We start from the raw sequence: 11,001 nt of genomic DNA, 5'->3' as shown, positions 1-11,001 counted from the left end.
TTAGCTGTTAGTATCCTGCGAGGCAACACTTGACCTGAACAAGGTCCACTCGGTGCTAGTATAATATTCCAAGTTGTCTTCAGGTAACAGCACCTTGAGAGGATGATTCTGGCCTCAGCGTGAACCGGCGTGTTGGCCGAGGTGGTTCTCTTCAGGATTCCTCCTGTTTGTGTTTGTGTGTGCGCGCGCGCGCGCAAGGAAAGGAGGGAGCGAGGCGGATCTGCTGGGGGTTGGAAGGTGGTGCGCTTATTTGCTCTCATTTCGCGCTTGCCAATAGGAAGAGGGAGCGCCGGCCGCGCTGCGCTGTCCAGGGTCCTGAAACTCCTTGCAAAGTTCTCCCTCACGCCAGGCAGAGACTCCTGAGCGCAGCTCTGACTCTTTCACTTAACCAGCCAGTAACTGTCATCACCTGGCAGCCGTGCCGCGCAACATTCCTCCCCATAGGATTGTCGGTGTTAGGCAAAGAAAACGAGCAAATTATTTGAATAAATCATCTCAGAGCAGGTTTGTTGACTGGGAAAGCCGGGCTGAGAGGGGTGAGGGGAGACAGCGGCGGAGGAACATTCCCGTGCACTAAAATAAAACTGGAGGTGTTAAGCAATGTGTGTTCATTAATATAAAACAGGGAGGGCATCGGACAGCCGCATTTTCGATAAATAACTGCCCTGGCCATAACCGAACTCTCTATTCCTTGCTGAAAAACAAAGGCAGGGCTTCCTAAAGTATAGCCTGCATCTTCATGGATTAAAATTTCATCCGGCGCATTAGGTTCGGTAAAATATGAATGCGTGCTTTAAATTTTAATCATAAATCAGAGCAGGGATACATGAGAGGCGACAGTGATTTCTCCCCAGATGTCTGCGTGGGTCAGGCAATGAAAGGGGGACTCTAATTTTATTTAGGCAAGTCCATTTGTGCGCAGAGCCTGCAGGAAGACTAATGGCTTTGGAAGGCTTGCGAAGGCAGCCTTGCGCTGGTACCCGAGGGCTTGACGCTGCTCTGGGACAGCTGCATTTCACATCTGTCTGAGGCCAGTCGGTGGCAGAAGCTGCTGCTAGACAAAGAGGCCTCCAAATCCAGAAGCGCCCAAAGACTCTCTGATGTGGGGAACCCAAGCTAATTTCCTGCTTGGGGTTTAAAAATAATAACATCTTCAACATGCAGAACAACATATTCCTGTTGGAAGGCAAACTGTTAAGTCGTGAATACGTCCTCAGTTCAACTCCAATCAGGTTCATGATGAGACAACAGTCGCCTCTTTAGACCCCCGAATTCTCCTACAACTCTGTTTTCTCATGACTATCCAAGGGAACCTTTCCCAAGCATTTGACATCCCATCCAACGAACAATTTCCCACTGATCTTAGAGAGGCCAGGAATCAGGACTCGACCCTTTCACAGAGGTCAAAGCGCAAACTACAACATTACATTATATGGTGCGCATCTATTCCAGAGTATTTTGTGGTGACTAAGAGATTTTAAAATGTCTGGTGCAAGGTTAGCACCTTGTTTACGTTGTCCGCTTTTGCCTGACTTTTGTCACGTGGGCTTGAAGGAAGCTATATGAATGGTGACTTAGGGTTTTTGTTTGTTTCTATGTGTTTTCTCACGGAGGAAAAAGGGGCTTATAGCTACATATCAGAACTACAGACGAATCTATGTTTAATGACAAGAGTTCCATTCCCAAGCAGAACTGGGCGGCTTAAGTCTCATTTGCTTCAGTAGGATCTGTCTCCCCCAACGATACACAGGATAGCAGACAATATAGGTCACATACTGTTGAGGGGAGAAGGTTTTGCTGAAAAGAGAGTGAATGACTAATCTACATTAGTATCGCGGATTTGGTAGTTTCCCTTCTGCCCAGACCTTTGGAAAAGGAGGCCTTGGAGACTGCAGTGTTTAAATAATCTTAGCTAAACGTAGCACCAAACAAAGTTTGCCCACTTATTTCACGAGTGTTCCCTTTATTTCATTAATATATTATAATCCCTTATTTACCATAGGAAGTGGTGACAAGTGTTTAGCATTTTGGAGATCAGTTGTCAGTTGCTATTAAAATCAAGATTAATTCATATTAACGATATGCATTCTCAGTTCTCCCATGTGACAGCATACATTAAAACAACCAGTGCAAGTAATTAAACCCAATACAGGGGGTTAAATATTTTAAAAAGAGGGTTTTTAAACTCAAAGTTCACTTGAGAGCTAAGTATTAAATTGAGAATGCCCTGTTAATTATCTGTTAGAAAATTAGAAGATAATTTGATTTGAGGTCTGTTTGGCTGATTTGTGGGAAGCATAATTGTCCTCAGCCTTTGTTTTTAATTTTCAATAGTATCCTGAAATGCAATGTTAAACAGCTATTGCTTTCTTAGGATTCCTCGACCTGTAACACAAATATGGAACATGACTGGCCAGTCCAATTGCTGATGGCTAGAGAAACCTGCTTTCCACCTCTGCCCTTCAACTGTCCCTTGTAAACTTCTTTCAATGAAAATACAAAAATATTATCTACATATCTTTTTATTAGGCGTTTGAGATGCTCAATAGTTTAGACTAATTAGACAAGCCAAAAGGCTTTTGAAGATTAAGCAAATTGGACAACCCTTGTTAATTAGAACATAATTTAAAGTTTGAAATTATATCACTGATGAAGTAGCCTAATTAGTATGACGATATGTTAATGGCCTACCGAGACAGCCCTGTGGAGGGCTGACATGAACTCCTTAAAGGCTTGCAAGAATCTGCTCCCTTTCTATGTTGCCATTAATAAAAGATTTCTATAGACTTCAGCCTTTCAACGGTTACATACAATTTATAGTACACACAATGCATTAGCCCATAGTGCTGCTCCGTGGTTTGCTCTTCTTTTTTTTACTATTATGAAAACTAATAAATTCGTCAAGCTGAATTAAGCATACAAATCAGATGAGGCATAACAGATTACATATTGAAGCGCTGTGTCTCCCGAGCCTAAATGAAATTTCAATCTAATAATTCCTTCCTGGCCCGGCCATAATTTGTTTAGAGATGTTGTTCCACTCCTTTCCAAGCGCTGTTCGCACAATAATTAAATGATACTCAAGCTTTTAACTTTGATTTATTTCATTTCTCTGAGCTGGCGACAGTGAGAGCTGATACAATGGATTATTATTATTATTATTATTATTATTTCCCTGAAAATTACGAAGCCTATCGTTTGGGGTGAGAAACCTGCTGGAGCCGCCTAGTGTAAAATTAAGGCACACAAAAGGGCCAGCTGTATTGAAATAAGTCACTCAGCAGCCTTCCCCCCTCTCTTTTACACACTCACCCACCCACACCTATATATATATTAAATATGAAACCCATCCATCATAAAACTGACAGAGCCAAGGAACTGGCTGGGCTCAGAACTGAGCCCATCATGCGGCTTTGGGTGGCACTAAGATGCCGGATTGCAAGAGGTGAAAGGTCTGAACATTTGGAGGCATCTCCTGCCCCTAGTGTCACGTTAGCCTGGAGAGGCCCATGGCACCCGTGGGAATCCCACGTAGAACTCCTGCATGAGGCGAAGCGGAAAAGCAATGGCACGAGAGAGACAGGCTGTTGGCTGGCAGGGAGCAGAGCCATCAGCTGGTCCCCTGCTCTGCTCTGCCCCGCCCTTCGCACCCCCTCCAGCAAGCAGCTCCTTCTCCCGCAGCGCCTGGCCCCTGAAGGCGGGCAGCTTCATCCAGCCTGCAGAGCGCGACGCAGGAAACGGCAAACAAAGGTGACGGGGCGGGGGAGCGACCGAGGGGAGGCGACGGCACCACCCTCTGGCACGCGCCCACTTCGGAGGAGGAGGAGGAGGAGGAGGAGAGCGGCAGGATTCCAATTCCCAAGAGCCACCGCGGCAGGATAAAAACCAGGCGCCAGCGGCAACTCAGGGGAGTTGTGCCAGTCAGTCTCTGGGGTAGCGGGTGTGTGGCGCGGGGTGTCCTCCTGCTGCACCTGCGCAGTGAAGTCTCTCGGGGCAAACTGCCTCCCTCCCCCCCCCACTCCGCGGTGGCTAATGAATGATAATAACTCAAATGGAAAGGCTTTCACCTTTCTCCAGACCCCTCCTTCCCTTCGCTCTCTCCGCAACAGCCCCAACCAGGGAGCTGCCTCAACATATGAACACAAGCCAAGGGAGATAGATACGTTAGATTATATTCACACACACACACTCTCTCTCTCTCTCTCTCTCACTCGCAGGACTGCTCTATGGACTCCGCACAGAGGCAGAAAAAAGCGCAACCAAATCCTGTATGTCATCTACATACAACTATAGTAAACACTTTTTTCCGTCCCACAGAGCTCACCTCCCAGGACAGTGAAGTTCAATCCACATCTCTCCCTCACACAGATACACCCACATTCTGCTCTGCTTCGAAACAGCCCGCTCTCTCCTTCGTCTTTCATCCCCTCAGAAAGGACCACGACGTGGCCTCGCGGGGACCCCCGCTCTCGCCAGCAACGAGGTCTCCCTCACTTGCTCTCCACAGGACATCTTCTCTCCCACTTTTCCACCCCGTGTCCCCTCACTCACACATTTCCCCTCCCTTCTCCGCACAGCATCCTGCCAGCACATTGGTGATTATATCTCCTTTCAGGTTCCCTCTTAGCATTAACGTCTAATCTCGATCTCGATCTCTCTCACACGCGCAGCTCATACAATCCCTCGCTCCCTTCTCCGTCTCCCTCCTCGCGCTCCTCCAGCCCCTCGCTCGACAGCCGCACGCGCGCGCTCTCTCGCAGGACGCATGCGTCTCGCCTTGTCAGCCCCGGCTTCGCCCGCGTCCAATGGGCGACGAGCAGAGAGAAACAGAGGGAGACAGAAAGACTCGCTCAGCCCAGTTACGCGGAGGTCTCGCTGGCTCGCGCTAGGCACCTGCCAGGCCAAGGTGTGCCGCAGCCCAGCGCTGAGGCGGCGTCCCAGCCGCCGAGGAAGGAACAATAGGGCGAGGCTAGAGCGCTCCTCCCGCCTTTTTCCCTCCTCTTTTTGCTGCTGGGCGGGCAGGGAGGGGAAGCCGGCGGCGAAGAAAGAAGGCAGCGCGTCGGGGCTCTTGCTCCAGTTTGAGCAACAGCTGGCGGGGCTCCAAGCTGAGGGAGGCTGGGCTGGGCGGGGAGGGGGCTTCTTGGGGCGCCGGGAGCAGCGGAGGGCGGGCGGGACGAGGGGGCCTCTGGCGCTTCGGGGGGAGGCGCTGGGGAGGGGAAGGAGGGGCGCTGAGGGGAGGCGAGGAGGGCAGGCAAGGAGGACTAGCAGGGAAGGGGCAGGAGGAGGAGGAGGAGGAGGAGGAAGGGAAGGGACTTTCCCCAAAGAGTTGAGGGGGGGCGTCCTAGTGACAAGGCAGCGAGAGGGGGGGCAAGGCGAGTAAAAAGCCAGCGGCGAGGCGGCTGAGGGGGCAGTTTGACGGCGGAGAGTGGCGAGAGGAAGAGGCTTCGCCGAAGGGGCAGGCAGAGGACGCGAGAGCCGGCGAGGCGCCTCAGTCCGACGGGGCGGCGGCGGCGGCGGCCGCTGAGGCAGCAACTTCTCCTCGCGCCTTTTCCCGCCTCTTCGCCTCCTCGCCTTTCCCGCCGGCCACCATGATGATGATGTCCCTCAACAGCAAGCAGCCCTTCGGCATGGCGCACGGAGGTGGCGGTGGCGGCGGTGGCGGCGGCGGCCTCCACGAGGCCAAGTACTCGGCCCTGCACTCCGCGTCGCCGTGCACCTCGTCGGCGGCCGCCTCCGTGCCGTCGGCCAGCTCGCCCAGCATCTCCAACGCCGGCAGCGGGGGCGCGGGCGGGCGCAGCAGCGCGCCCAGCAGCACCACCAGCAGCAACAGCACCTCGGAGGCCCTGCGCCGCGCCTGCCTGCCCACCCCGCCGGTAGGTCGCTCTCCGTCGCTCGCGAGGGCGGGAAGGGTGGAAAGGGGGCAGCCCAGGCGCCGGCATGTTTATTTCATGGCCAGGCAGCAAATCAACCCCGCGCGCCTCCCGCCCTCCCCAAACCCAGCGCAGGCTTCCAAGGGGCTGCCATGAATTTTTACGACCTGCGATGCTGCTGCCGAGCCGGGCTGGGAGGGGGGGGGGGAAGCGTCAGAAAGAGAGAGAGAGAGAGAGAGAGAGAGAGAGAGAGAGAGAGAGAGAGTTGCCTGACTGCCCCCCTGCTTCTTTCTGCCCTCGTTGCTTTCCCACTTTCTCTTTCCTTCTTTCCTCCCTCTTCCTCTTCTCTGCCTCTCTCCCTCCCTTTTCCTATACCTTTCTTTTTCCATTTTTCTCTCTCTTTCGCCCTATTTCTACCTCTCTTCCCTCCTCTTTTTCTCTTTTCATCTCTCTCTCTCCTCATCTCTCTCTCTCTCTCTCTCTCTCTGCCTCGGATGGCACCCCGAGGAGCAAGGAGGCGAATTCCCTCTTGGCAGCAGTAATGTGTGCCTTCTATTTGCAATTGCAGAGCAACATCTTCGGCGGTCTGGACGAGAGCCTGCTGGCCCGCGCGGAAGCCCTGGCTGCGGTGGACATCGTCTCGCCCGGCAAGAGCCACCACCACCACCCGCCGCACCACAGCCCCTTCAAGCCCGACGCCACCTACCACACCATGAACACCATCCCTTGCACGTCGGCCGCCTCCTCCTCCTCGGTGCCCATCTCCCACCCCTCTGCCCTGTCCGGCAGCCACCACCACCACCATCACCACCACCACCACCACCAACCCCACCAGGCGCTGGAAGGGGAGCTTTTGGAACACATCACGCCGGGGCTGGCGCTGGGTGCCATGACGGGCCCCGACGGCTCGGTGGTCTCCACGCCGGGCCACGCTCCCCACATGGCCAGCATGAACCCCATGCACCAGGCGGCTCTCAGCATGGCCCACGCCCACGGGCTGCCCTCGCACATGGGCTGCATGAGCGACGTGGACGCGGACCCGCGGGACTTGGAAGCCTTCGCCGAGCGGTTCAAGCAGAGGAGGATCAAGCTGGGGGTGACCCAAGCGGATGTGGGCTCGGCCCTGGCCAACCTCAAGATCCCCGGGGTGGGATCCCTAAGCCAAAGCACCATCTGCAGGTTTGAGTCGCTCACCTTGTCCCATAACAACATGATCGCCCTCAAGCCCATCCTACAAGCCTGGCTGGAAGAGGCGGAGAAATCGCACCGGGAGAAGCTCACCAAGCCGGAGCTCTTCAACGGCGCAGAGAAGAAAAGGAAACGCACTTCCATCGCGGCTCCGGAAAAGAGGTCCCTGGAAGCCTACTTCGCCATCCAGCCGCGTCCTTCCTCGGAAAAAATAGCGGCCATCGCGGAGAAACTGGACCTCAAGAAGAACGTGGTTCGGGTCTGGTTCTGTAACCAGAGACAGAAACAGAAACGGATGAAATATTCCGCTGGGATTTAGAGTCTTTGGAAACCTTTCTGCTTAGAAATTTTTTTAAACCCCTCAGAAAAGTAAAATAATAAGTAAACACTAACACTGCAAGGAGACTTTTCCACTTCGATTTCCGGAAGAGAAAGGAAGAGGCCAGAGTTCATCAAGAGGGTCAGACTGAGACACACAGACACACACACACACACACACACACTGAGAGAGAGACTTTGACTGGAGAAGTAAATTGTCAAGTTGAAAAAGTTGGCAGCAGAAATAGTTGGACTTGAAAGCTCAGACTTTTTGAGCAGGCATCAAAGACAGACTGATTGTGTGAAAGCAGATAAGAAATCTTTATAAAGGACCGAAGACGTATCAAGTAAGAGTTGTTTTTATTCTTAAAGACATCGTCTTTGTTCAGATGTAAGAGTACCCTTTGCAGCTATTTTTCAGGAAAAAATAATAAACCGATTAGAGAGACTGAAACTTTAATCTAGAGTTGAAACTTATACCGTAAGAGAGGCGTCTCAAAAGTATTTTGATTTTTTTAAAAAATAAGATGGCAGGTTTTCTGCGATTACACTGCATATTATAAATATATATATATATTTTTACTGTGGCTATTATCTGTTTCCTTCTCTTAAGCGATAATGTGGAAGGAAAGCGCTGATCCTGCTGTGTTCACAGATCTTTTAAGAGCTATTATTAGATTACTGCCAAACAACCCCTTGTAAATTATTGATTTATCTCTCTAGTAACTTCATTTTGTGCTCATCCTAATTAATTGCACCTCTTTCATCAAAGTCTAGATAAAAAAAAAGTTAAAAGGAAAAAAAGTATGGTTAGTGTAAATTCATTATTTTCCGTTGGTTGGTAGCGTTTACGAACTTTAAACTTTTTATTACTATTTAAAAAGGAGGAATCCTTTTGGCCATCTGTATATTTTCACCTGAATTGAAACTGTTTCTCCAGCAAATATTTGTAAGGCGTTCTCACTCTATAGTGGCTGTCCTGCGTTGTTTGTGTAGAATGACTCACTTGTCCAAGGAGGTATTTGTTGACTGCGTTACATATTTAATGGAGGGATTCCCCAGATCGTCCCCACCACACGCTGCTTAAAAAGGCGCCCCTTGAGTAGGCGACAGGGTGGTGGGTTCTGTTGCTTTTAGATTTCCTTTCATCTAAGTAGCTATCTGTTCTAGATTTCAACGCTATTTCTCGTCAGTGTTCGGGTCTCCTAGTTACTCTTTATTTCCTTTGATTGCTAGAGGGTGTTTTTCTCTCGCTTTTGCATTATTTTCGGAGGTTTTGTTTGTAGAAAAGCCAAAACGATATTAGGGAGAGAAAAGGAGAGCGAGAGAGATCGGGCGCGCAAGAGAGAAAAAGGGAGAATGCACTGTTTGTAAATTCACATTGTTCGGTACAACTCTTTTGAAACAAACCCTCCCCGAGGTACTTAGATTGTGGTACCGTTGTGTATTGTAAATAATTCATTCAGAATTGACGCACATACAGTTATATTCTTACAGATTTCGCTGCATTGCTGTTATGTTCGAAAGGCTCTTTGAAGTCCTACTTCTGTACATTATGACGATTTATTTGGTTTTGTTAATAGAAAGTTTATTTATTATGGTAATGTATTAATTTATTTAAAATGTTGTTGAATTGTCTTTCATTAAAAAAAAAGATTTTAACGTTTTATTGACAAAAAGACCTGTTTCCCGAGTTCCTTCTCCCCCTCCCCCCTCCTCATTTTAGATTGTGTTATTGAATTTGAACTCTTTCCAAAACGCTACAGAGACTTGTAATTCGAACTCACTTCTTTGGAAACAGATTTCATTGGAATCAGTGGGACTTACTTTCAATTCATTGGGTTTAGGATCAGCTAGTCAAGGTATGAGTTATTTCTTTGAGTAGCCCTTTCTATTGACCCAAAGTATTTCAAACTCCTGGTGTGTATTCAGACTAAGAGAGAACCACAGATCTCTGTGTTGGCATTTATTTCCTGGACCTTGCAAGGATTACGTTATTGCTTTCCTCCTGCGCATCGTATGTAAATCTATAACATTTCCTTGATGGGCTTCAGTGTATTGTGGCTGTAGATAGCCAGATTGCAGAAACCCGGGGCATGGAAAATGACTATGGCGCTTAGGGACTTTGGAAGGGAGCTATTCAATTAGCCCATCTTCGTAGCTGGACTCTGGGAATGATGACGAGGGCAGGTTGAGTCCCCAGAGCTCCGCGCCACCACCGCAGTGCCAAGCGCATAAGCAGCAAGATCAAGAGACAGACAGAACTGGGGAGGAGAGAGGGGGTGAAGAAGAAGAAGAGAAAGGCTTGCCCGCTTATTTGTCCTCATTTCCTGTACTGCTTAAAGTGCTTCAAAGACATGCGGGGGTGGGGTGGGGGAATCAGCTGCAGCATCACAGCTAAACAAATCTAACCAATAGCGGAGCCAAGTTTCAAATGCAGGCTGCTGCAATCCTAAACAGACTTAATACGAGGTAGGCCCTACTGAACACAGGCTACTTTCCAAATAAAAAAGCACAGGGTTGGGCAGGTTAGGAGTGCAGAGATTAGTACAAGATGTTTAGGTGGAGAACTTTTCATGTGCTCCTAACCTAGAACAAGACACACTTCTGTGGGAAGACCGAAGATGCCCCAGGGAAAGATCTGGAAAAAGGACAGCAGATTTTCTTTCCCTCACCCCACCACCCACAGACAAACCGCTGCTGTAGCTCCCCTTGGGTTTGATAAGCGGCCACGAATTGCCCCGGATCAAGAGCTAAATTTAAATGATGCCATGCGATCAAAAGATCGCCCAGAAGGCGTTATATAAATACCCGACAGAACTATGCTGTCCTGGTAAAGAACTGGCAGCCCATAGAAAGCTTTGTATCTGGTGTGTTGTGTCTCCTTGGAATCAAACCGAGGTGTGCAAATTGGCAACCTTATTGCCTAAGGAGACACGTCTTTGATGTAGCGAGTTTGAATGGGGGCGGGAGGGGGGAGCTGTTTTCTGCTGGAATTTTAAGGCTCTGGTGAGCTTATCTACATCCCCCCTAAAATGATGTTAGGGTGATAAAACCAAGTCTTCTTGTCATTGCCATTGTGGAGCCGGGTCCGTGGCCTATGAGAGACTGGTCTGTGAGCAGAAAAAAGTTCCAGTATTTTAAAAAAATCTTTTATTTGTTTTTTTACATACAAAAGTTAGCGAGTGGAAACAGCCTCACCACCCTTCCCTTTCCACCCTTTCTTCCGCCCACCTTTGATTTTTCGGTGACAATGATGATATTGCCACTGCAGCCGATCTGCTCCCTGCCGCCTGTGCTTTCAGCACCAAGGACAGCTCCTCGGCGCTCTCTTGCTCTCAGTTCAATCTTGCCAGTTTGCCAGAGGCTGTCTCTTCCCTTTCACAGAGGGAGACAGCGAAGAAGAGAGAGGCAATGAGAGAGAGAGAGAGAGAGAGAGAGAGAGAGAGAGAGAGAGAGAGAGAGAGAAAGAGAGGGGGCGGCGGAGTGAGCTGGGAAGGAGGGGTGGGTGGAGGAAGGGAGATGAATGTGGCAGCTTTTTGCTACTGGGACTCAGCAAACTAAACGAAGTTTCATTTGATCTTAGAATATACGCTCACGTGCGAACCTACTGCAAATACGTTTA

General features: G+C 49.7%; 1 protein-coding gene across 1 annotated transcript; it reads left to right on the top strand.

Annotated features, from left to right (window-relative positions):
* Positions 1-5,236: 5,236 nt before the first annotated feature.
* On the top strand, positions 5,237-8,967 carry POU4F2 (POU class 4 homeobox 2). The gene is made up of 2 exons (XM_081876174.1): positions 5,237-5,873; positions 6,439-8,967. The coding sequence occupies exons 1-2, from the start codon at positions 5,589-5,591 to the stop codon at positions 7,375-7,377; spliced, it is 1,224 nt and encodes a 407-aa protein (XP_081732300.1). The 5' UTR covers positions 5,237-5,588; the 3' UTR covers positions 7,378-8,967.
* Positions 8,968-11,001: the final 2,034 nt, after the last annotated feature.

This window comes from Podarcis erhardii (genome assembly GCF_964252035.2).
Source record: "Podarcis erhardii genome assembly, chromosome: 9".
Lineage (NCBI taxonomy): Eukaryota > Metazoa > Chordata > Lepidosauria > Squamata > Lacertidae > Podarcis > Podarcis erhardii.
This window is presented reverse-complemented; position numbering and strand designations above follow the sequence as displayed.